General features: G+C 41.5%; 1 protein-coding gene across 1 annotated transcript in view; it reads left to right on the forward strand.

Annotated features, from left to right (window-relative positions):
• Positions 1 to 24,285, forward strand: part of plekhh2 (pleckstrin homology domain containing, family H (with MyTH4 domain) member 2) — a gene marked incomplete at its 3' end in the record, with an annotated part of 28,285 nt that extends 4,000 nt beyond the window's left edge. The window contains exons 3-30 of the mRNA XM_083898125.1: positions 8,992 to 9,054; positions 9,135 to 9,284; positions 9,791 to 9,874; positions 10,392 to 10,473; positions 10,832 to 11,029; positions 11,702 to 12,570; positions 13,201 to 13,276; positions 13,350 to 13,444; positions 13,803 to 13,962; positions 14,267 to 14,403; positions 14,504 to 14,617; positions 15,164 to 15,250; positions 15,384 to 15,542; positions 15,658 to 15,738; positions 15,826 to 16,005; positions 16,185 to 16,293; positions 16,975 to 17,087; positions 17,177 to 17,356; positions 17,999 to 18,096; positions 19,210 to 19,387; positions 20,101 to 20,256; positions 20,357 to 20,454; positions 20,584 to 20,725; positions 20,850 to 20,986; positions 21,851 to 21,980; positions 22,650 to 22,736; positions 22,868 to 23,017; positions 24,100 to 24,285. Coding sequence (XP_083754251.1) covers positions 8,992 to 9,054; positions 9,135 to 9,284; positions 9,791 to 9,874; positions 10,392 to 10,473; positions 10,832 to 11,029; positions 11,702 to 12,570; positions 13,201 to 13,276; positions 13,350 to 13,444; positions 13,803 to 13,962; positions 14,267 to 14,403; positions 14,504 to 14,617; positions 15,164 to 15,250; positions 15,384 to 15,542; positions 15,658 to 15,738; positions 15,826 to 16,005; positions 16,185 to 16,293; positions 16,975 to 17,087; positions 17,177 to 17,356; positions 17,999 to 18,096; positions 19,210 to 19,387; positions 20,101 to 20,256; positions 20,357 to 20,454; positions 20,584 to 20,725; positions 20,850 to 20,986; positions 21,851 to 21,980; positions 22,650 to 22,736; positions 22,868 to 23,017; positions 24,100 to 24,285 — 4,299 coding nt within the window. The remainder of the gene's footprint in view (positions 1 to 8,991; positions 9,055 to 9,134; positions 9,285 to 9,790; positions 9,875 to 10,391; positions 10,474 to 10,831; positions 11,030 to 11,701; positions 12,571 to 13,200; positions 13,277 to 13,349; positions 13,445 to 13,802; positions 13,963 to 14,266; positions 14,404 to 14,503; positions 14,618 to 15,163; positions 15,251 to 15,383; positions 15,543 to 15,657; positions 15,739 to 15,825; positions 16,006 to 16,184; positions 16,294 to 16,974; positions 17,088 to 17,176; positions 17,357 to 17,998; positions 18,097 to 19,209; positions 19,388 to 20,100; positions 20,257 to 20,356; positions 20,455 to 20,583; positions 20,726 to 20,849; positions 20,987 to 21,850; positions 21,981 to 22,649; positions 22,737 to 22,867; positions 23,018 to 24,099) is intronic.
• Positions 24,286 to 24,426: the final 141 nt, after the last annotated feature.

Consider the following 24,426-nt stretch of genomic DNA (forward strand, 5'->3'; position numbering starts at 1 on the left):
GTAAACTTTGCGATTGTGATTTTGACTATTTCAATATGAATTTGGTCATAGTGGGAGGAATAGAAGTTTTGCAAAGGGCTCTCCATGTTCCTAACTTGCATGTTTGTCCTTCAAAATGGAAGATGGAGGCTTGAGGATGGAAGGCATCTTACTCCAGTATCACTTTGTGATCCATCCATCCATCTTTTACCCCTTATGTCCTCAACATGAGGGTTGCGGGGGGAGCTGTGCCAATCTCAGGTGACTTAGGGCGATAGGCAGTCCAGGTACACCCTGGACAGATTGCCAGTCCATCACAGGGCCACATATAGAGACAAACAACCATCTCACATCGGTCAATTTAGTGTGTCCAAGCCTAATCCACATCTGTTTTTGGACTATGGGAGGAAACCAGAGAACCCGGAGAAAACCCATGCACACAAGGGGAGGACATGCAAACTCCATGCAGAAAGACCCATGTTGACTGGGCCAATACGATACTCAATATCGTATTGTATCGTATAGATAAAAAATGTATATATCGCATGCTTCAGTCACATTGTGAGCTGTTTATTTCTTTTTCATGGGAGAAGAGTATTTGTTACACAGCTGGAGAATTACGTCTTTGAAATAGAAGAACATTTGAAGTCCTCTGGTTCATAAAAAAAAAGAAGGAAAGGTTGTGCCTTTTTAACGGGTATTAAACTTGCACCATTGCAGTAATGCAGTCATATCAATTTTCCAGATGTTTTTCTGCCCAGGCAGTTCATAAAACCAGACGCTTAATTGACAAAGGCAGCTCACCACCTACAGAAACTCAATCCATTGGCCTCCGCAGCTGAGTTCAGACCTGCACTTCAATCAGGAATCGTATGGAGATCGTCCAGAGAGGACTGAATGTGAGAATGGACATGTCCTCAGAAGTTGCTTCTGACTTTCTCCTGAAATTCTCCTGCCATCTCATAAGTCTAATCTAAAGAAAATGTCAAAAGTGAGGTCGTGTGAGACTGCAGCAGGAGAAACACATTAAATGAGAGCGTGATTTACTCTGCCACCCGTAAGCTCTGACCAGGTGCTGCTTCTCTGGAGATTCTCCTGCTGTTGTGAACATAATTCACCGAGACAATCTCGCACTGCGCTCATCATTATGTGAAGAATGTCTGGACCCAATTCTCCACACTCTAACCAGAGTTCATGTCCACAAATGGCTTTTGTTTGTTAGGATAAGATGTGGCAGTAGCAAGTCAGCCTCCTCCCCACTTGATTTATAATGTCAGTCAACATTTTCCTCAAGAAGTAATGCTCTTAATTGCTAGGTTCAAGTCTCAATAGCACATGGTGTCAGTTTTGTAAATGATGATAAATCACGACACACATTATGAGTGGACACCAGCATATGTGAACATTAATTGTCCAAAAATGACATGGCACCAATTCTTCACAACACGATTGTTCTTCTTTCGCAACTGGAGGACCATTTTTGTACTATGATCGTACCACATGTACGCAAGTCCTTTTAAGTACAGGAAGACATTCACATTCATACACAGAGTTGTGGTGTGTCTGGTCGTTGGGGACAGAGCAGCCTGTCCCCCCCAGCTGCTCGGCACTGGGCTGGCCCAAACTGTTCAGTGGCCTAGATCTGAAGCTGCTCTCCGGGGGTTGCTGATTAGAGCTCTAATGTAAACAGCAGTCTGACCACAGGGCTCCGCAGCGCGCTGCATGACGGGATTGACCCAGCTCCAGTCAATTACAGAGTCAAAAGTAAGCTCAGCTGGACACCAAAACAAGCTCCGGGAGAGACTTGGAAGACAGATTGGCTTTGGTAGGGTTTTTGCAGCCTGTGTAGGACATGTGAAAGTCTCTCCCCGTCCGTCCTATTCGACAGATTCAAATGAAATCGTAAAACACATAATTAAACGCAGGATAGCATGCAATGTGTGTTTTTTTTAGTCTAAAAGTCTAAAAATATACAGTAGCTATTGCTACTCAAAGACACTGATGGGGGTAAGATGTGTATACTCCTCTTGAGTTTGCAATTATTGTCTATTTAACACATAAATTAAACATTTGCCATGCATGGCTACATGGTCAAATGGTATCTGTTCATCAAAGGATTTTCATCTGGCGGTGCCAACCTACATAGAAGAAGTCTTTCCAAGACTGCCAAGACTATGTAGAAGCGTCTGCTAAATGCTTAAATGCCACTTAAATACCACTTAAATACCACTTGCCATGTGACCCATCACCTTGTGCCCACTAACCTCTTGATGCCATGGACTCATCATCATGTTGCCATCCACAGACCCCTGCTGATGGTTTTCCTCTCCATTGAGGCTCCCACCATGTCAGCCCGGTTCTTGTTGTTTTAAAGCCTTGTGTGGGCGCGTATATACGTCACAGCAACATCCCCCCCTCATGTGTCATGCTGGAGATGGGCTCTTCAAAGGATGAGTGGTCAAGAGAAATCATTATGAGCGTTGAGTAGGTTAGTTAGGCCCCAGATGCTGAAAAAGACACAGTAATAATCAGATAATTGATTAGGTAGTACTTCTGTATGGTATAAAAACTTGAAGAGGGCACAACTCTGCCAAGGTAAAATTCTGTCAAATAAGAGAAAGTAAGAAAGCATTTTATTGGGTCTGCACCAATGTATTTCAATCTGAGACAGCAATTTGTAACATTGCAATTAGCAAATCACAAAGAATTTAGGACGTATGCTGTGCACCTGACACAGAGTTAATCTGTCAATTGTTTCATAAATTCACAACTCCTCCTTATGTAGTAATATATGACCTATTTTACCCTATTTTAATAACAGATTTTAACAGAAGGGTCTTCATGAATGACTTAATGGAGTGACCATTCTGAAAAACATACAAACAAATACTAATTAAAGCATCATTTCCTGAGTTCCTGCTTTAACCTCACTATTGCTAAAATTAGAAATGTCAGCTATTGTAAGAAATTTTGAATCCTCTAATTTAGTCGACTTTCTGTTTCATGAACTACTTGACTGCAGCTGGGGCTTGGCAGATTACTGAAATCCTCGAAAGCCTGTGAGAGAGGATAGAGAGGGCAGGGCAGAATGGAAAAAAAAAATATGTAAAGACTGAGCTGCCCCACACAAGGAAATAGCCCAGTTTAGTAAATAGTATGTGTGCATGCATGCACGTATTGGACCATCAGTGAGTTATTGAGTGTATCAAAGAATTTAAATTCATCAAGACACTATTGTAGATTTGATCCTGTACAGTTTTCAGAAAGCGTGCACATGCGTGTGAGTGAGCGTGTGTGTGGTGCAGCTATTTGGGGTGGGACGTTAGTTTTGGCCAGCGTGGCCTCCAGCTGTAACACTGGGCCACACATCTCTTGGTGGAGACAAAGATGCCATGTGTGTTATATTTTATGTTTCTGTCCTTCGCCCTGCGTCCGACCCACTGCGCTCACTTTTTGACTCTCTGTCCGTTTTTTTTTTCTGTGAGAAAAAATGTGATCCTCATATCTTATTTCTACAAACATAAACAATAATCAAGAGTTTCTGCGTGCTCATACTAAATAAAGACCACATAAAACAATACTGTGCAACATTTTTAACCTTAAAATAGGGTAAAGTTACTGACTTGTAATAAGGAGAATTCCTACTCTGAACCCATAAGGTTGGTGAGCAAGACTTGGAAGTCATCAAAGGTGATATAGTGATTTCCCAACCCCTTGCTGTTGTATTGATCTTCAAAGCTACTGGGATGGAGGATTTCATCTTTAAACATTGAGCTCGCAAAGTATATAATTTAAATGAATTGTTATATATTAGGGGTGTGACGATACACTCAGCTCACGAGACGGGACGAGACACGATATTGGGTTCACGAGAACGAGACGAGACGAGATTTTGAGAAAATTACAATGACAATATATATGACTGGACCAACAGATTTATTTAAACAAGTTGCACATGCATTTTGAAATGTATAACTCTTTACATGCATGATGTAAGGATGAGCTTTTAATAAACTTCTTCTTCCACAAATTGAAACAAAAATTCTTCTTTTCCTTCTCCGTCTTTGGGTCACAAATCTCGCGGGACAGTTTTTTCACGAGATCTTGTCACACCCCTATTATATATATATATAAGAAAAAGAAAAAAAAGCAGATTGATGCACTTTTGGTGCTATAGGTAGAATTTTTTCCAGCAGGGTTGCATGTGTGATTAACCCAAAATAAATTACAATATGGTTCAATTGAATGAAGGAGTATTAATTATTGTTGTCTCAAAAGTTCAACTGCTTTTTATGAATCTACAGCACGAGAAGTCATCAAAACAAGCCGGTAGACTAGGTTAAAAGTTACAAGCCAGGTTAAAAGTACGTCACACCTTCATGTCAAAGTCGGACAACGCCCTTAAACTGATTAATAGAGAAATCGAGTTGTGAAAACAAGTTTTCAGGCACCGGTGAGCAGAGAATAAGTCCAAACTGTGGCTATATTTGACACAACTATTTGGTGTGAAACCTGTATAATTGTAGGTAAACGTTATGCAGTGGCTACAGAGGGAGGCTTTGTGAGCTGGCTGTCTGGCTGTGGATGGAGTGATGAGGGAGGGAGGGAGGGATGGAGTTCAGGGGGAGGTTGGCCACAGAGCACTAGTTGTGGAATTCCAGGAATGGGAGTTGAACTGGTTTTGAATCTGAAGAGGGAATCGAATATAAGAGATGATAGAGCTTTGTTCAGAGGTCACGGGGCTGCGGGAGAGAGGTCGCGAGTGTTTGTGTTTTTGTGTGTGCGCACGCGTGTGTGTGTCTGTGTGCGACAGGCTTGGACACATTAGAGCAGCAGGGGTTGCCATATTGTACTTGAGTATAGGGAGCAGGTTATGGGCCATATAACTCTTAGATTGTATTGCTCATCTCAGCTGCTAGTGACTTATCCTATATTTAACACGGAGAATGAACAAAACACACATCCACTTGTTACACACAGTCAAGATAGAGGAGAATATCGTTATCATTAGACTGTGTGTGTGTGTGCGTGAGAGAGAGAGTGTATGTGTGTGTGTGTGTGTGTGTGTGTGTGTGTGTGTGTGTGTGTGTGTGTGTGTGTATGCGTGAGAGAGAGAGTGTATGTCGTCTTCTTCAGCTGTAGCCTACAGAATACATGCCCTGTAATTAACAAGCTCTTCTTTGCCAGATGCTATATCTGTTACTGAGCAAGGCACATGTGGTTTGTGGTGCAGCAGACAACCTATATAGTAGTAGTAATATGTGTCGGTTTTTTTCTATGTGTGTGTGTGTGTGTGAGAGACACAGAGAGAGAGAGATTAACCTTTTCTGCGTCTGCTTTTGATCAGAACTTGAGAAAGTGATCTGTGCGTGTGTGTGTGTTTCTGCGGTTTGTACAATGAGTGACTACAGAAATAGATCAAGAGGGGTCACGGGTCCACGTTGTCATTACTCCAGTTTATATTAGCTTAAACATTTTTACATATTGCTACAATACTTCTAAAACCCTAATAATTTACAAAAAAGTGACAAGTGGACCGGTGGCTGCATTAAAGGTCTTGCCTCCACTTTGGTCCAGAAAATGCTGTGCAGTGGAAAGAGTTAGTGTCTCCTGCAGGGTGTGGCTGCTTTTGAGTCTGGGTCCATTTTCTTTTGGCCTGTGGAAGTGAACAGAAGCAGGGGGAAAACTGGCATGCCAGTCTATAACGGACACATCCAACCTGAGGACGGTTTTTCCTACAGTGTGAATATAAACCAGAACTGGATCTGGATGTTGATTTCTAAACTGTGTGTGAGGAACCTCTATGGACGTCAAACAGTTGGCGACATTAAAGTGCATAATGACGTGAGGTTGTACGACCAACGGCGTTTTCCAATCCTGTTGAAGTCAGAGTACAAGGGAAAAAAACAATGTCAAAAACTTGGGTGAAGGAAAAAAAAACGCATTGCAGTTCCTTAGAATTAGAATTAGTATTTTAAATACATTTTCCTCCGTTAGTCATTAAATGCTTTTTGTATCTGTTGCAAACATTAGGAGGTAGTTCAGTCTTTATTTGTGGAGGGTTTGTTTTAGTAGTATCACACCTGTAAGTGAATTCCTTCACTACAGATACAGCAGCTATGAAGAGTATTAAACAGTTAACTTTAAGCAAACACCTAAAGGTTCAGTGGGAACATTTCAGTGATTGTTTGGTCTTTTAAAAATAGAATCAGTGTCACGTTATTTGTGTGCTGTGTCCTTCTTTTCATGGTCGTCACGCCCTCTTCTGTCTTGATATCAAACGAATCACTTCCTACACTCTTAGAAATAAGGGTTCCAAAAGTGGTCTTCTAAAAGGGCTGAGGTTCTACCTGGAACCATTTGTTTTTCAAGGGTTCTTGGTAACACTAATGGTTCCAGTAAGAACAATGTTGATCCAGATAACACTTTAAAACCCCTTTACTGAATAAAGGGTTTTAAAAGGGTTCTTGGTAACATTAAGGGTTCCAGGTGGAAACTTTATAAAAAACAGGTTCCACCTGGAACAAAAAAGGGTTCTGCTATTAGGACAAGCCGGAGAACCTTATATGGTTCTACTTAGCACTTGTGTTTATTTAAGAGTGTACTGTATGTGTCTGGAGAGTGGAGCTTGAATATGAATTTTTAATTCATTGTGTACTTTTGTTGTTGGTTAATTCATCCATCCAATTAGCTTAGTTTATCCAAACCCAAGGAATTGTTAATCATAACCAAGTCATGGGGAATGCAGTTGCATAATAAAACATTGATTTTGAAAGTTTTTACATTACGATTATGTTTTGTTATAATATATCAATTTGCATTGAAATTTTTGTGGAAGAGGATTTTGTCTTGTAATTTGCATCTTTAGCCATTTGACGCTTCCACCTCAATGTGTTTTTTAACTATAATATAATAACTATAACTATAATATGTAAATGCAACATCATATTTTATATAGGTTTAACATATTATAGTTAAAGACATCACAGTGGTGCAAGCATATTTATATTTATATTTATATTGTACTGTACCTTCAGTGTCTCTGTCCCACATTGCATTCTCTTCTCTTGTGTGTCAGCCATTGTGTCCACAGGGGCTGTTATGTACTGCACATGTCATGCACTGAAGCTAAACAGTCCAACCGTAGCGGTGTACAAGTACAACTTTCCGTCGACATACAGCATTTTCCCTCAGAGAAGCAGCTGAGGTTTTCCAGTGTTTCCTCAGAAGACACTGGTCTCTCTCCGATTCTTCCGTCACTTTGAGCTGAAGGAATTTCAGAGGAATGTTGTCTCATAAAGCCATCTCCTCGTTCCTCCATCCCTGTGCTTTTTTTTAATCTTTGAGTATGAGTAAGTCGAGTGTCTGTCTGTGTAACTCCTGCATGTGTGTGTGTGTGTGTGCACGAGTGGAGTGTTGTGTAGCCTGTGTGTGAAAGCTGCGTGACCTTTTCATGTTGCTGTAGTTTTAACACACTGCTACCAGGTTGCCTCATGCTGGGCTCTGATCCTCACGCACAAAGAGCCGGTTGTACCTTCATAGATGTGATACCTCATCGTCATTATGTAACTGGTTTTTACATGCAACAGTAAAACTCTCTCTTTGTTTCGATTTTGTAAACAAACCATCGCAGAGAAGAACCGACAGCCTCAGCTTCACGACTTTGTGCTTTACAATTCATCACACTGCCGTTCAAAAGTTTGGGGTCATTTAGAAATGTCCTTATTTTTGAAGGAAAATCTCTTTTTTTTTTCCAATGAATATAACATTAAATGAATCAGAAATACACTCTATACATTGTTAACGACTGTTCTAGCTGCAAACGTCTGTTTCTTAATAGAATATGTACATAGGTACATAGGTGTATAGAGGCCCAGTTCCAGCAACCAAAGTTTCAAATTTTCTATGAGAAACTTGCACATGCCCAAACTGTAAATGCCCGATTCTGATTCTGATTCTCCTCGTGAGTCACGTGAACTGAAGAATGTCCGGCTGAAAAGCATCTGCTCCGCTCCAGCCGTAGCCGTGTTATCTTAACTCAAGTTCTCATTACGTCTGCAGCACGCAGCTTTTCTTTGTCTTTATTTGGTGCTGTTGCGTTTGGCTTTGGGACAAACGTGGAGTTGATACTTCACCTCCACGTGAATGCAAACATACGCCCAGAAGCCCTGGAGGAAGTAAAAGAGCGGCGTGTTGCAGTTTTTTAGCTGCAGTTTTAGAGCGTCACAATGTGATGTGTGCACATTAGAAACACAAGCAGTAAAATGTTGTTATCTGTCGATTATTTTCTCAATTAATTGTTTGGTCCATAAAATGTCAGAAAATGTTAAAAAAAAAAAAACGTTGATCAGTGTTTGACAAACCTGGAAATGATGATGTTCTTGAATGTCTTGTTTTGTCCACAAATCAAAATGATTCAGTTTTAATGATTTCTTTGTTATGTTGAGCAAAGAATCAAAGAAAATATTCACATTTAAGAAGCTAAAACAATGTCCTACATTTTCTAAGACTTGAAAAATGTCATTCAGTGGACAATCAGGAAAGTTTTATAGGATTTGGAGCCCAGTTTTGTCCTACTTACTGGCGCAACATTTACATTTACACCAGACTAAGCTCAATAATGGATAAATGAACATAACATTGTACGCTATGGTCACTTTATAAAACATTTTATCTTGTTCATTTAATTTTTGCGATGGGATTATTTTGTTCTCATTTTTGCAGATTCTATCCAATTGTTTTAGGGTAATATGGTAATATTCTGTACTCTGCATTAAAGATTATTCTCTGCAAAAAAAAAAAAGAAGAAGCTAAAACAATCAGAGATCTTGTTTTAATGATAAACAAAGCTTCAGACTGATTAATCGATTATCAAAATAGTTCATGATTAATTTAGTAGTGGAGTAATAATCGATCCATCCATTAATTTAAGTTTCAGCTCTAGTTATGATATATTAATGTTATTAGAGAGGATATTTTGACAAATAAAAGTGTTTATTCCTGCTTTCCCAGATTCAGCAGTTGGAGACACAGGTTGTTGATTCAGAAAAACGGGCCTTCACTGCTCACCAGCAGGTACGCTCTTAACAAAAACACTGTGCACCACTGTGGACAGTGTTTGTTTACCCACCATTTGTATGTTGTGGTGAGTGAAGGTGCAGTGGATGGAGGAGAAGCTGAAGGTTCCCGATGGTCAGTCCGGAGACTCTGAGGTGCATTTGTTTCAGCGCTGCCAGGAGCTGGAGACCTTGGTGCAGGAGAAGGACGACGTCATCCGGCAGCTGGAGCAACAGCTGGAGGAGCAGGTAAAACAGCAGGAATCTCATCAGAGCAATAGATGTTTTTACTTTTTTTTTTTTTAAATGCTGCACACAATTTTGTCCTCACACAAGCACACAGTTCCCTCTAAGGTTTGCGTAATGAAAGGCTAATTTGTCTGCTGTGCAGCTGGATAAAAGCTGCTGTCATGCTCTGGGAATTTGGAAAATAATTTTAGATGCTCAAACCTCAGCCTCGTAGAGAGAGGGAAGATGTTTTTATTTAAGCAGTGTGTGAAGGACACAGAAACAGACTTTTTGCTATGAATGCCGTGTTTATTCTAACATTGAATTTGCAGATTTTCTGAGCTCATTTCTTTTTTTTTTTACAGTAAACCTGTTTTTTTGATACATTTGAGATGACTTTTCTCTTCAGCAACTTTCCATTTTAAGGAAATTCAATGTCTCATTTCATCTGTGTTCATTTCTCGCTGGCGTCTTTGTATTTTGAGAGAAACTTAGACGTCGCTGCATCCCCCCTTTCTCTCTACTAGAAACAGACCCGAATTCAAGATGCCAAAACAGTGGAGGAGAAAGCAGCGAAGATCAAGGAGTGGGTGATGCTGAAGTTGTCAGAGGTAGTATTGTCATCTTATGACATACACTACCGTTCAAAAGTTTGGGGTCACTTAGAAATGTCCTGAAGGAAAAACACCTTTTTTCAATGAATATAACATTAAATGAACCAGAAATGAGAATCAGAAATGAATCAGAAACTCTACACATTGTTATTGTGGTAAACGAATATTCTAGCTGCAAAACTCAGTTTTTTTATGGAATATGTACATAGGTGAATAGAGGCCCATTTCTCTCCAGTGTTCTAATGGTACATTGTGTTTGCTAATCGCATTAGAAGGCTATTGGATGATTAGAAAACCCTTGAAAACCCTTGTGCAATTATGTTAGCACAGCTATAGACTATACAACTTTTTTGATGAATAAAAGTGTGACTTTTAATGGAAAACACAAAAAAACTGCACAGGTGACCCCAAACTTTTTAACGGTAGTGTATTAACATGCCCAAATATGTTTTTTATGGATGTATAAATAAAATATGGGTTAGGTTAATTAATATCTAATATGTTTATCCTTCAGTTTGAGGTGGAGAACGCAGCATTAAGAGAAACCAACAAGCAACAGGCAGCTCAGATACTGGCGCTACAGAATCAAGTGCAGGGTAAGAACGTCATCCATGTATCTGAAGAAATGAAGTACACTAAAATGTCCATGTATTTTAAATTATAGTCTGTTAAATGTGTACAAACATTGCCAATGGACTGGAAAAGTAGGAATCTCACAATAACTGGATCTTCTCTAACCAACAAAGAAACCAACTCAAACAATAAATAAAATTATTTTAACTACGCGTTGATTGCTGGTTACTTTATTCCACAATAAAATGAATGTAGATAGATGTAAATGAAATAGAATTATAAGTATAAACAAATACTTGTTAAAGGGGGAAGGGGGGGTTTTTGGTACTTACATGTAGAGACACACATGTTTGTTTTTTGAGACATTATGTGTGTTTGCAGCCTTTGAGCACAGGTGTGGTGGTGTTGGCGGTGGTGCACGAGGCGCTTTCGTCAGACCAGGTGAGGCCCAGCGTCTCAGCAGCCTCACGTTCGGCTGTTTCCAGGTGAGAGGGAAGAATCCTCAGGTCCTCACTGGACCGGCACCTTCCCAGAGGACGCTCAGCAGCCAGGAAGAGACCGAAGACAGAGGTGAAACTGGTGAGTCCTCGCCACAGTCACAGCCGTGGAAATGTTTCCTGGCGAAATCAGACAGGAGAAATGGAACGTGACTTCCGACAGAATTAGATATGCATTATAGGGAACATTTTTCACTGCTAAACCACCTGCTGTACAGTTGCTGATGTCATGTTTCTGAAACCAGTTTAAAGGGTTTATTGTAGAGGCCAAAACATCAGTCACTAGAAGACTAGAAGAATTTGAGCATGTTGATGTTCAGCAGTTATAGCATTCACAGTGTTTACCATCTCTCATTGATGGGAATGAGTTCAGTTTAAATGGATTTTTGTTCAAATTAAGTAACATGTTATGTTTTAAGGCTAATTTGGATGGATTTGATTGTAACTGCTTAAACACAGTTACAAAGCGTTTTTTATAAGAAAATAACTGAATTTATTTTATATCATTTTCTTGCATTTCATGATGTTTATTATGCATGCTTACTATTTGTTACATTGATATTTTTACTATCTGCTACTGTAACACTGCAATGTTCCCTGTTGTGTGACTAATAAAGGATTATCTTATAATATAAGATAAGTATTCCTATTATTATTATTATTATAAGATCCCCCTACACACACACTCTATGAAAATGAGCACATAAAGTAGAGATTATTAAATTTGTACATATTTCCATGTTTGCCTTGACAGTGAAGAACAAGCAGACTGCGTCTACAGAGGCAGATGGTGAAGTCCATCCTGTAGAGGATGACAGTGCATCTGAAGGCCTGGCTGAGGATGGAAGTGGAGCTGAGTCTCGTGGCGTCTCCTCTGTGCTCTCCAGTGCTGCATCAGAGGGGGAGGGAGGAGGAGGCTGTGAGGGCAGAGAGGGAGTGTGTGGTCTGGAGTTCAGCCGTCCAGGCAGCGAGACCTACCTGACAGCGTCCGACGACAGCAGCTCTCTGTTTGACGATGACATGCAGCGTGCAGAGAGGCCCAGATTCAGCCTGCTGGGACAGTCGGATGGGACTATAGGGTCGGGTAAGGAGGAGGAGGAGGCACTCAGGGCCAAAGTGGAGGACAGCAACTCTGAAGAGCTCAACAAGCGATTCCAGTCACAAAGACTTGACTCCTCATCCTCTTCCGGCGAACCAAACACTCCCAGCCCACTCCTCGCCCCTGCCCTCACGCCTAAGCGACCCACGCCACCCCAGGACCTGAGGGACAACCCTGCCTCACCCAAACAGCCACGCCTGCGCACACCAGCAGGGTTTGGGTTGATGAATGTGTCTCTGGCCAAGAAGCACCTGAGCCAGCCCTCAGTCATCTCAGAGACAGCCCACGGACAATCACGCAATGCCCTCAGCATGCTGCGCCCCTACCGGCCGCAGGAAACTGACCTCGACTATGAGCGGGAGGTTGGCATGGAGACGAGCAGGGACGTGGTCACTAAAGTTGGGTCAACTGTGCCTTCCTCGCAAACTTCAGCTGAACCTGGTACACAGGAGCAGAAAGACTGTGATCTGTCAGCGCCAGGCAACACACCTCCTACCCCGCCTTTACACAGACTGCCCTCATGGGTAAGAGCATCCAGCTGTCGATTAATCAGTTTGAAGCTTTTTTTTCATTAATAAAACAAGATTTCTGATTGTTTTAGCTTCTTAAATGTGAATATTTTCTTCGATTCTTTGCTCCACGTAACAAAGAAATCATTAAAACTGCATCGTTTTGGTTTGCGGACAAAATAAGACATTCAAGAACATCGTCATTTCCAGATTTTACAAACGCTGATTAACTTTTTATGACATTTTATGGACCAAGCGATTAATCGAGAAAGTAATCGTTAGTTGCAGCTCTACTTTAGAGGCATAGCAGAGCATGAGTCTGTGGTGAATGAAGCCAGAACTGCTGTGCTGCTCCCTGAGGTTATATTACTCTCCTCACACAGATGCACCTTCAGATACCAAATTTAGGCACAATTTGACTGAAAGTCGGCGCCATTAAAAGTTTAGTTATCCAGCCTCACTGCCACATGCCTTGTAAATAACATACCACATCTTCACATACGCTTCCAACATTACAAAATGATTACCATCTGTTGGGCTCGTACAGTATATTTAAAGTAATACACTAACAGATGTTTTCGCACGGTTTTAATGTGTGTTTTTTTTTTATCATACTGGTGGTTAATTAGCAAAGTTTCTTCACAGGAGAGTCGTATCTACGCTGTGGCTAAGTCAGGCATCAGACTGTCTGAGACCTCGTGCACGGACCCTGCCAGCAAAGGTAAGTCAGACACATGTTTGATGCATTTTAGATTCAACTTCTGGTGAATGTAAACCTGCCATCTTTGTTGCAGACCTCTCCCTCCAGTCCTCCTACCCTGCCTTTGTGATGTACACATCGCTTGTCTATAAAAACATGACGACACCCGTTTATACTACTCTGAAGGGGGTAAGTATGGCTCTTTATGTTATTTTGCTCTTCCCCACAGTTTTAATTGGTCTCTAAAGCTGTTAACGAGGTTCATTTTAATAAAGGTCAATAAAGTAATAGCAGTTTTTTATTGTTCCTTTTACACAAATATAGCAAGCATCGTTTTTAGCACAAGTAGTTGTTGTGTTTTGTAGTCCTTTGTTTTTAATCAAGCAGTTACAAATATCTAATGTTTATCCTTATCTATGTGTTACATGTGTGTGTGTGTGTGTGTGTGTGTGTGTGTGTGTGTGTGTGTGTGTGTGTGGGTGTGTGTGTGTGTGTGTGTGTGTGTGTGTGTGTGTGTGTGTGAACTCTTATACTGTATCTTCTACAGAAAGCCACTCTACTGAGCAGCAGTCCGTTCTCAGATGAGTCGTCCAGCTCTGAGGAATCATCTAGTTCAGGGGAGGAGGACGGCTCCATCTGCAGCTCCCGCACCTCGTCCAGCTCCCGCAAAGACAGCAGCCCAGGCAGCCCACGCTCTCTCAAGAGAGGTAGAACAAAGAGAACACAAAGTGCCACAACACAGTTAACACAAACTCTGTTTCTTTAGTCATCCTCTTGATTTCATTAAGAAACAATAAAAGTTAACGGATTATATCCAACCTCATCATCCCACTCACATAAAAGTACATACAATACAACATAATAACAAACACAAGACAGACAAAATGCAAGATCACTCAAAATGAAGACAAAGCCAGAGCAAAAAACAGGTAAATGCTAATAAAACCAGTTGAATATCACAAAACTGATGTATGAACTCTCACCGTTTCCACCCCTCTGCATCTCCACCAGCTGTATCCATGTCTTCAATGACATCAGAGAGTGACTATGCCATCCCGCCTGATGCCTACTCCACAGACACCGAGTGCTTTGAACCAGAGCAGAAGCTGCCCAAGACCTGCTCTGCAACCAGTGACAATGGCAAGAGTGTGAGTCGTGTCTGTGTAATTTGGTAAATGCATCATGTACTACTCTGCATTGTTCGTGCAGTGGTACGAAACAAAACTGAACCGCTCTGTGCTCTTATAGGAGCCAATGGAGAAGTCAGGCTACCTGTTGAAAATGGTAAAGACCTGGAAAAAAACCTGGAAGAGACGCTGGTTTGTCCTCAAAGATGGAGAGCTGCTCTACTTCAAGTCGCCTGTGGGTTTGACTCATCATGACATCCTCTTTTCATTTTGTGGCTTCAATATACAACTTAGTTTTCTTCAATGTTGTACTCAATATGAAGGTATAGTTCAGGTTAAAGGAAATGTGGCTGTATGATGCACAGACACATGGGCAGGATTGACTTAACCGTGAGGCAACGTTTACAGCAATTTACACCATCGAATACAGGAGTTACTGATTCAGTTCAAATGTGTTTTTTGTTTCAAGAAGCTAAATACTTAAGTTTGGGCGAGTGAGTCATTTAGCAAACATGTTTTAGTTGGAAAAGCCTGTCTAATGGTGACATAATAGCAACAATCATATTTAAATTGTACCAGCTGGAAGCCATGTTTTAATATGATTGTTCTCAGCCCAGGGAGCCAGCAGGGGGCAGACTCAGCTCAGGTAGAGCTGACTATATGTGTCACCTTCTCATTCAACCACATTTCAAGACAACTATCTGAACTATCCCTTGAAATGCCTTAAACCAATTAAGGATTTCTTAGTGGATCAAATCTCTGCTCTGTCGTTCTCCCACAGAGTGATGTGATCAGGAAACCCCAAGGTCAGATTGAGGTCAACGCCACCAGCAGCATCGTCCGTGGAGAGGGAAAACAAGTTCTCCAGGTTGTCAACTCACCATTTTTTAAATAAACTTAATAATATATTAATATATATATTTATACTTGTGGATGTCGGATCTTTTGCCTCCATTTATTTCTAACCTTATCTTTTTTTCCTCCTCCTGGTGTATACGTAGATAGTGACAGGGAAGCGTGTTTACTACCTGAAGGCCGACTCCCCCAACCTACTGGACGAGTGGCTCAGGGTGCTGCTGACCGTGCTGAGACTCAAAGCTGCCAGTCCTCTCTTCACTCAGCCAGATATTCGTCCTGGCATGAAGGGGCTGCTCATCAAGGTACAACAAACTAATATGGGCTCTTTCACAGTGTTGTTTCATGAAACCTTACATCCTTGTGATGAATCTTTACACAGATAGCCATATAATTTTTGTCAAATTTGCTTTACGGCAGGTGAAGCATGGCCACTCCAAGAGGGTTTGGTGTGCTCTGATTGGGAAAACACTGTACTACTTCCGCAGCCAAGAGGACAAGGTACGATTTTTCTCCGCAAACATTGACAGGAAGTGTAGCTCTTTTAAGCTTATCTTTGTGTTTGTGTTGCTTTTGTTGTCTTCACAGTTCCCACTAGGTCAGATCAAGCTGTGGGAGGCCAGGGTGGAGGAGGTGGACAGGTCACGGGATTCAGATGATGACCTGAAAGTGTGCGGGTGGGGCTTGCAGGGAGCGCACTTCACCATCAGCATCCACCCACAGGAGCAAGGGCCCACATACCTGCTTATAGAGTCTCGCCATGAAAAGGTCAGTAGCCGACGTCATGACAGCCTCATTCTCTCAAAACTAAATGTATTTTATTGTTTTTCTAATAACCATCTTGTTACTCAGTTAGCTCGGTTAGTTAGGCCTACTCCCCCCACCCCTTTCACGCTTCTCCGTCTTCTCTAACAAAAATTGTAAATGTTGTCGTGCTTGCTCTGCAGGACACGTGGCTTTATCATCTGTCTGTGGCAGCAGGCACCACAGTGGGCAAAGTTGGCACTGATTTCGAGCAACTGGTGGGAAAACTCTTTCAGTTGGATGGAGATTCAAGTGAGTGTTTCTTACAAATGATAGCCTGCCTTGTTGTGTCTCTGATCTTGTTTAAGTAACAGCTTGCTCAAGTTTTTGTTGTGCTTTTTTTCCCCTGTAATTCTTTATTAACCATGTGTAAAGCCTGTCTTGTATCACCAATGTAGATAAGAAAACATTCAAACACCAAACAAAACACCTTTGATTTATGCAGCTACTCACGCTAAACACAATTTGTATGTCAATTTTAGGTCAAGACAGAGAGATGCAACAGCAATAATGTGCTAATAAAGTGCGATGGCTGCAAACTGTTTGCTACATTACTGAAAGCAGCCTCTGTGTGTCTCAAACTAAGGATCTTGAAGTCAATTCTTCTGTAATTCATACATTTGATAGAAGTACTACTGCTGTATGCACACAAATGCTCACCTTAGGCATGTCTGATAGTATTGCTTGACATATTGCCCATTATCTTCTGTCTATATTCACTTGTTTATTTTACCAAATCACTTCTTCTACTCTAATCTCCGGACTGACAACTGACCTTCCGGAATCAATAAAGTCTTTCTCTCTTTACCATTTAACGTATAATATCAGTCTTTTTCTGTTTGTTCTTTTTCTTGGGTGATACTTAATTCATGTGTCACATTCTAATTAGTGCCTCTCTCACTGTCTGTCCGTCTGTTCATCTCTGTTTTTCAGACTCACAGATCTGGAGACATCCCATGCTGTGTTTCAGTAAAGAGGCTCTGACGTCTCCTCTCACCACCCTGCCTTCACAGGCCCTGCAGACAGAAGCTGTTAAACTCTTCAAGGTAATGTTTGATTCACAAACCAGTTTCCTACAGCTTAAATATTTAGTTTATACATCGCGTCTCCTCGTGTCTCTGTCTCGGTGCATCAGACGTGTCAGCTTTTCATCAACGTGGCCATCGACGCCCCGGCTATCGACTACCACGTGTCGTTGGCCCAGAGTGCCCTGCAGGTGTGTCTGGCACACCCAGAGCTCCAGAACGAGATGTATTGCCAGCTCATCAAGCAGACACGCAAGAGGCAGCCGCACAACCACCCAGGACCACTGCAGGTTTGCTTTCTCACCACAAGATGTCAGCAGTGTCTCGCATCATTATTCGTTCACTGACGATCGCAAGAGGAAAAACAGGGTGGAGATTTAAAGTGTGCAATCAACAGCGTCAACATCAACATCAGGGTTACTGATTAAACTAATATATCAAACGCCTTGAGCATATATATACGTAATTTCTTTCTTTTACAATCACTTCAGTCAACAGTGTGTAGATAAGACACTTCACTGCTTCAAAGAGCTTTTGTGCACAATGGCCAAGCCCTCAGAAATCAGAAACAGCTTTCATTTGAAACTATGTGTAGTTCTCTTCTAGTCATGTGACATCCCATAGCCAATATGCAAATATACCAAGAACACCTGCTGTAGTCATATTGACCAGCAGAGGGCAGCCATTGAAGTTGAAAGGTCACCTTTATCTGATGATTTTAAAAAACAACAACAGAGTGATTCATAGCATGATTAACTTTTGAATTTCCTCTATGAAACTCTTGACTAATGTGATCAAAACTGGTTCAGCTGTGTCAAATAGTTTCATGGGAAAACATTGTGCAACCACAGTTGTCATTTTGTCGTCCACCTGTGAGTGGTTGTACAGAACGTGAGCAGTGACAGTGTGTGTTTCTGTGTGTGATTCTTTAGGGTTGGCAGTTTCTAGCCCTGTGTGTTGGACTGTTTCTGCCTCAGCATCCTTTTCTCTGGCTGCTCCAGATTCATCTCAAAAGACACGGAGACTCCAGGTGACAAAAAAAAACACCCACTCACAAATATTCAGCAAGGCCGGACAAACAAGTCTGCGAAAACACGCTGAAATGTTGCCATTTTCTTATTGGTCAAATAATATTTTTCTACAAATATTATGTAATTTATTACATTACACTAATGATTTAAAATCGAATTTGATATAGCATGTAATTAACTTATGAAATTACATTTTGTTCCCCCTTGAAATCTAATATCTTGGCATACAATGCTGACATACTACTTTTATTTGAGTATAGTTTGGCGAATTCTTTTCTAGATTTTGTAAGGTGCAGTTCATCATGGAGGCCCTTTTTCAGAACTGAGGTAAATAAAACATAAGGGTCGAAAGTTATTCACCTTTTTAAAGGGACAACTCAGTTTGAAACTGAAGGTGTGGCACTTCAGCGGCATAACTAAACAATTCGAGTTATGTTATGTGATGGACCAAATCCAGCGTGTTTGCACCTCGTTTCTGAGTCTTAAAGCAAAAATCCAGTATTGTTTTACTCCTGCAACTTCAATTCAACATTTTTTTAAATGCACATTCCTGAAACTAAAGTTCAAAATTAAAGCTGTAGTGTGTAACTTTATGATATAAACAAACAGTGTTGTGTTCTCATGTTGCCCAGCGACATTCCCGTGATGTACACAGGAAGACTGAAAACAGAAGGAGGCAACAACGAAAAGTTTCAAAAGTAAATTCTACTGTTCAGTCGTTGGACGGGATAACTGCTTCTTGGCCCCGCCCACCCCTGTCCTGCCACTAAATACACACAAACACGCCCTCAGTCACGTCTGATAGTACCGGTTGACAGAGGCTGTTTTCAGATGAAGGACGTGGGATAAAAAATAATGTTCTATCACTTCTGTTCATGACCAAATAAAACAATAACAACAAAAAAGGTTACACACTGCAGCTTTAAGTCAACAAGTAAATCCAATAATACCCATTTATTGTTTTCCATTCCAATCCACACAATCATCTAGAGAGCGTTTGAAGCAATTGCAGCACAAATGAACAGTCGTCTATAAAGGTTTAACGTGATTAGTTTCCTGATTTGATCGCTAAATGTTAATTTGACTGGCCTCTGTATCGTTAACTCCCTCAGGACTGAAGTAGGTAAGTATGCCATCTACTGCCAGCGCTCCATGGAGCGGACCCAGCAGAAGGGCGAGAGACAGGCCAGGCCGTCCCGTATGGAGATCCTGTCAATCCTCCTGAGGAACCCCTACCATCACTCACTGCCTTTCAGTGTCCCTGTTCACTTCCTCAACAACACCTACCAGGTAACGTCACACAGCCACATTACAAGAATAATAAAATATTATAATGTACATAAATTATTGCTCTAAAAGAACTATATCATTACATTTGCAACATTCAGGTCATCTACAGCTTCAGATTCATGTGACTCCTACATTCTCTCTGATCCGGGCTTTCATTTACTTTACTCACTCCAGGTGTCTTCTGAGTGGGTGTTTGTTTTTGTCATTTCATTCCACTCTCTCTCTGTTTTTGCATATCCTGTATCAGATGTATGAACATCCATCCATTTTCTACCGCTTTATCCTCCACATGAGGGTCGCGGGGGGGTCGCCGTGACAATCTCAGCTGACATAGGGCGATAGGCGGGGTCACACCCTGGACAGATCGCCAGTCCATCACAGGGACACATAGAGACAAACAACCATTCACTCTCACACCTACGGTCAATTTAGAGTGTCCAATTTACCTAATCCCCATATTGTATGTTTTTGGACTGTGGGAGGAAACTTTTCCCCACGCTCACATGGGGCAAACATGCAAACTCTGTGCAGAAAGGCCATGTATGAACAATATTTAGATTCAGACTTTTATGCGCATTTAGCAATAAGCTATCAATATGGCAACATTTGTTATGACATTGGATTTCATGAATGTAACTCATACAAACATCTTTAAGCCCACTGTAACTTTCACGGTCACTGTCATCTCTACAATGGGCGTCTTTGTTCCACAGGTGGTGAGCTTCGATGCTTCGACCACAGTCGACGAGTTCCAGTGTCGCCTAAACCAGGACACTGGCATGAGGAAAAACAGCCTCTCTGGTTTCAGCCTGTACTCTGACGATCCTACTGGACGGGAGGTGGAACACTGCCTGCAGGGAGGCATCAAGGTGCGTTATCGATTCACGCGAATATTACTTTTTTCGCTGTAGTCAGAAACCGTTTGTTGTTTCCCAACATCACAAATCGTCCTGTGTGTGTATTCTACAGATTTGCGACATAATCTCCAAATGGGAGCAGGCCTGTAAGGAGCAGCACACTGGCAAGTCTGAAAACACCAGGACTGTACGCCTCACCTACAAGAACAGGTAGCAACTCTTGACTTATTCTAAAATATGAGATGCTGCTGCAGTAGATTCGAGTAAAACTTTTTTACCATAACCACCACCTTCTCCCCCTTTCTCTGTTTCTGTTTTTCATTTCCTTTCTGTTCCCAGGCTGTACTTCTCTCTCCAGGTCAGGGGGGAGTCAGAGAGGGAGAGGTTGCTCCTGGCGTATCAGACAAATGAAGCCATTGTTGCAGGACACTTTCCTGTTAACAAGGAACTGGCTCTGGAAATGGCCGCCCTGCTGGCTCAGGTCTCAAACTACATTCATTTTATTTTGTTAAAGAGGAAATGGTGGCTTAAGTCACGCTCAGGGACGAAGGACAAAAATAATATTACCAAACCCTCACTAACAGACACCTCTGTGTTGTGTTCAGGTGGAATTTGGGGATTTTGAGCGTCCCTTCTCTGCTCCTGGATCAGCCCTGACTAAGTCGAACCAAACCCTCAAACAGGTTCTGGAAAGATTTTACCCTAAACACTACCGCAAGACCACAACTGAGGAACAGCTCAGGTACGAGAACACACTGACAACTTCCTGACACATTTCCTGCTTTAATGCTCATTAATGTTTATCTATAAATGGCTAAATTATATTGTATATGGCGGCATTAGTGCCATTATGTCAGCCACTAAGCCTTAACACATTCAAACTAAAATATAGAGAGGGTGATAATGTAAAGGATAAAAACAGATCATTCTTCTTTCTTGGTTTTCTGGGTTCAGAAAACTCACAAAATGGCTCGACATTGACTTTTTACTGTCGTTTAGACTGAGCTGGAGATTTGTGTCAGTATTAGAAGAGGACATGGCCATGCTAGTGGTAAAGAAAGATAAAAATCGAGATGTGCTGAAGCTCAGAATTACACAAACCTCAATTTCCTGCTTCTGTTGGCAGTCAGCAGACAAACTCCTCCTGTCTGCTCTTATTTAATAACTAAGCCATTCAAAAGAGGTCTTATTCTATTTTTGTTATTTACCATTTAAATTGAATTAGTTGAACAGGAGGTCTAAAACCTGCACCTGTCACCATCTTGTGTAAGCCAGTCTGCTTTCACTGACTTTCACTGCTTTGCACTCCTCTATTAACATTGATGTTTGTCTATTTTCTTATTCTTCTGCATATTTGAGTCATATTTTAAAGAAATGTCATTTTGTGTTCTGACTACAGATGCAAACATAGCCTCTTGGCTAATTCTGACACGCTATTTAGAAATGATCAATCACGGGAGAGTAAACAATCAACCATAAACCAGTTAAATATGTCAAAATGCCAAAACACTGTCCAAGATTCCACCAAACTATGAATACAATTGTTTTTTTTGGACTCCTGTCTAAAAGGACTGCATTACAGGTTGTGGTTTTACACTCTGCACAGGCAATTACTGCAGCGTCTCTCTGCTCGCTGGGCCTCGCTCAGGGGGCGAAGTTCATCCGAGTGTGTCAGGATTTACCTGACGGTTGCTAGGAAATGGCCGTTCTTTGGCGCAAAACTGTTTGAAGCGGAGGTAAGTGTGCGTGTGAAATTTTAGTTCTTGTCCTCGCCCACCAGAAATAAGCAATATTGTAATAAGTAATACTATACTGTAATAACGTAAGACCTGCTGTCAAATACAATACATACTACAGTGTTGAACAAATCAAGGTACAAACAAACTATAACAAAAAAGGAAGAGGAACGAAATGGAAACTGCATTGTGTTTCTCATCTTTCATCTACTAAATAAATAAGGATTAAGTGTGTGCACGCGCGTGTGTTTGTGTGTCACGTTGGAACATGCTCTAGGATGAGTGAATTGTAGTGACTGTTGTAGGTGTTGTTGACCAAGGATTTAGTCCACTTTCGTATTCTTAAAAGTCCAAAATGCAATACTCGTGTGTACCTGAGGTAATGACTGTGTCCTGAGATCTTGTGAGGCAGAATGTTGTACATTTTGATCCTTTAAAAAAAACTGTTGTGTCTGAGAATCTACAAGATTTGCTTATGTCACGAATGAGCATTGACGAGGGCAGAGCATTTTAGAGCGTTTTGATCTGCGGTGTAAAAAGTACCTCCACTCTATATTGCAAGGATGGGAACAGATTTGTTTCTATTGAAAAGTAGAAGATTTGCTAATTGCAATGTTTCAAATGTCAGAAATATTGTCTTTGCTTCCTGTTGTTTTACCCTTCCTTTAGGCCATTACTCCGTCTCCAGAGCAGGGTGTGTGTGTTTGGCTGGCCGTGCATGAGGATGGCATCAGCATCCTGGAGCACAACTCCGTCGTAAGTGTTTCAGATGAGTATAGATCCATAGAAACATAGAGGACATTTCTACATAACTTTGCAGAGCAGTTTCAGTTTGAGCAAAGGTGACCTTGAAACTCACATAAATATCGGTTGTGAATGTCGAACAGAAACCGCTGGTGTCCCATACCTACAAGAACCTGATGACATTCGGGGGCTGCAAACAGGACTTCATGCTGGTGCTGGGGCAGAGCATTGGCTCCAACAGCAGCAAAGACAAACCCACGGATAAACATCTGTTTGCCATGGACAACTCAAAGGTTAGTGAGATGCAGAGATCTACACCTACATGTTTTGACCTTCAGGAGTGACGCCGTGTTTTGTTGCCGCTGTAGCTCATCTGCGTCATGGTTTGACAAAGATGGCCTCCTGCATATACAGTTCCATCATCGTCAGGTCATTCTGCTCTGACCTGTACCATCAACAAGGCATCCCCCCCCCCCAACACTAGATGTTTCTTGGTTGAACTTCTGCAGGTTACCTAAATGAATTGAGCCATGTGTTTCATGTGCATGGCTGATTAGATATTTCCATGAAAAAGTAGAAGAACAGGTATATCTGAAGAAGTGGCCGGTGAGTTAAAGAAAATTTAAGATAATTCCTTATCTACGAGAAGCTTGGAAGGAGAATAACTTTCATGTATGATAAAACAAACCGTGTTAACTATGACCTGGACAAATACATGTCTGGAATCCGACAGAAAACATTCAGAGCATTTTAAAGCAGTGACTAATGCAGCAAAACCTGTCCAGCAAAGAACAAGTGATTCACGAAGAAAACCAAACCAAATATAAAAATGCAGGTTTGTTTGCAGCGATTATTCGTCAACTATTTTGACAATCGATGAATTGGTCTCTGATTTTTCAGCTTCTTAAATGTGAACATGTTCTGGTTTCTTTGCTCCATACAACAAAGGAATCATTGAAAGCGAATCATTTTGACATTCAACATCTTCGAGAAAATAATCGACAGATCAATCGAAAAAAAATCTCTAGTTGCAGCCCACAGTAATTACACAGTAATTGTAAAAGCTCCAGCGTGTAACACCGCTAGTGTCGCTATCTGCTCGCAAGTCCATATTCCATTCTCACTATCTCACACTGTCTTCACTCCGTCAGTCAAAACATAAAGTATGTCATTCAATGTGCAGCGTGGGAACGTTGCCGCAGACACGAAACAAAACAAAACACAGCTACACTGAGCGGTGGAGGTGCACACATCCGTCACCAGCACCACCGCTTGATTCCCTGACTTCCTGCAGATCACTCGATATTTGCCCAGTTGTGTTTTTGACAGATTGTGGTCAGCGAGCAGTGACTCTGTAACGTCGATTTGTCAACAGATCAGAGAGATCACCCTCCTCGTCTCCAGCTACATCAACAGCGTCCATCAGCAGAAGGCTGCTGCTCACCACCTCTCTGCTCCAGCGCTGATGGTCGCTCAGCCCATCAGCCTCAAGAGCAAAGAGCTGAGGAGCAAGTCACCACCGGCGCTGGGACGCCCCAGCAAGGCCCCAACACTGCTGTGACGGCATGAGGACAACGGTACAATGAGACGCACTCATGGCTGCAGCTGCACAGTCAGTCCTTCTTTATATTCTCCAAGGAGGATGGTCAATTACATACTTCAAAAATGATGCATAATATAGAAAAAAGTGAATGATGCTTTA

The sequence above is a fragment of the Microchirus variegatus genome (assembly GCF_963457635.1).
Source record: "Microchirus variegatus genome assembly, chromosome: 11".
Taxonomy (NCBI): domain Eukaryota; kingdom Metazoa; phylum Chordata; class Actinopteri; order Pleuronectiformes; family Soleidae; genus Microchirus; species Microchirus variegatus.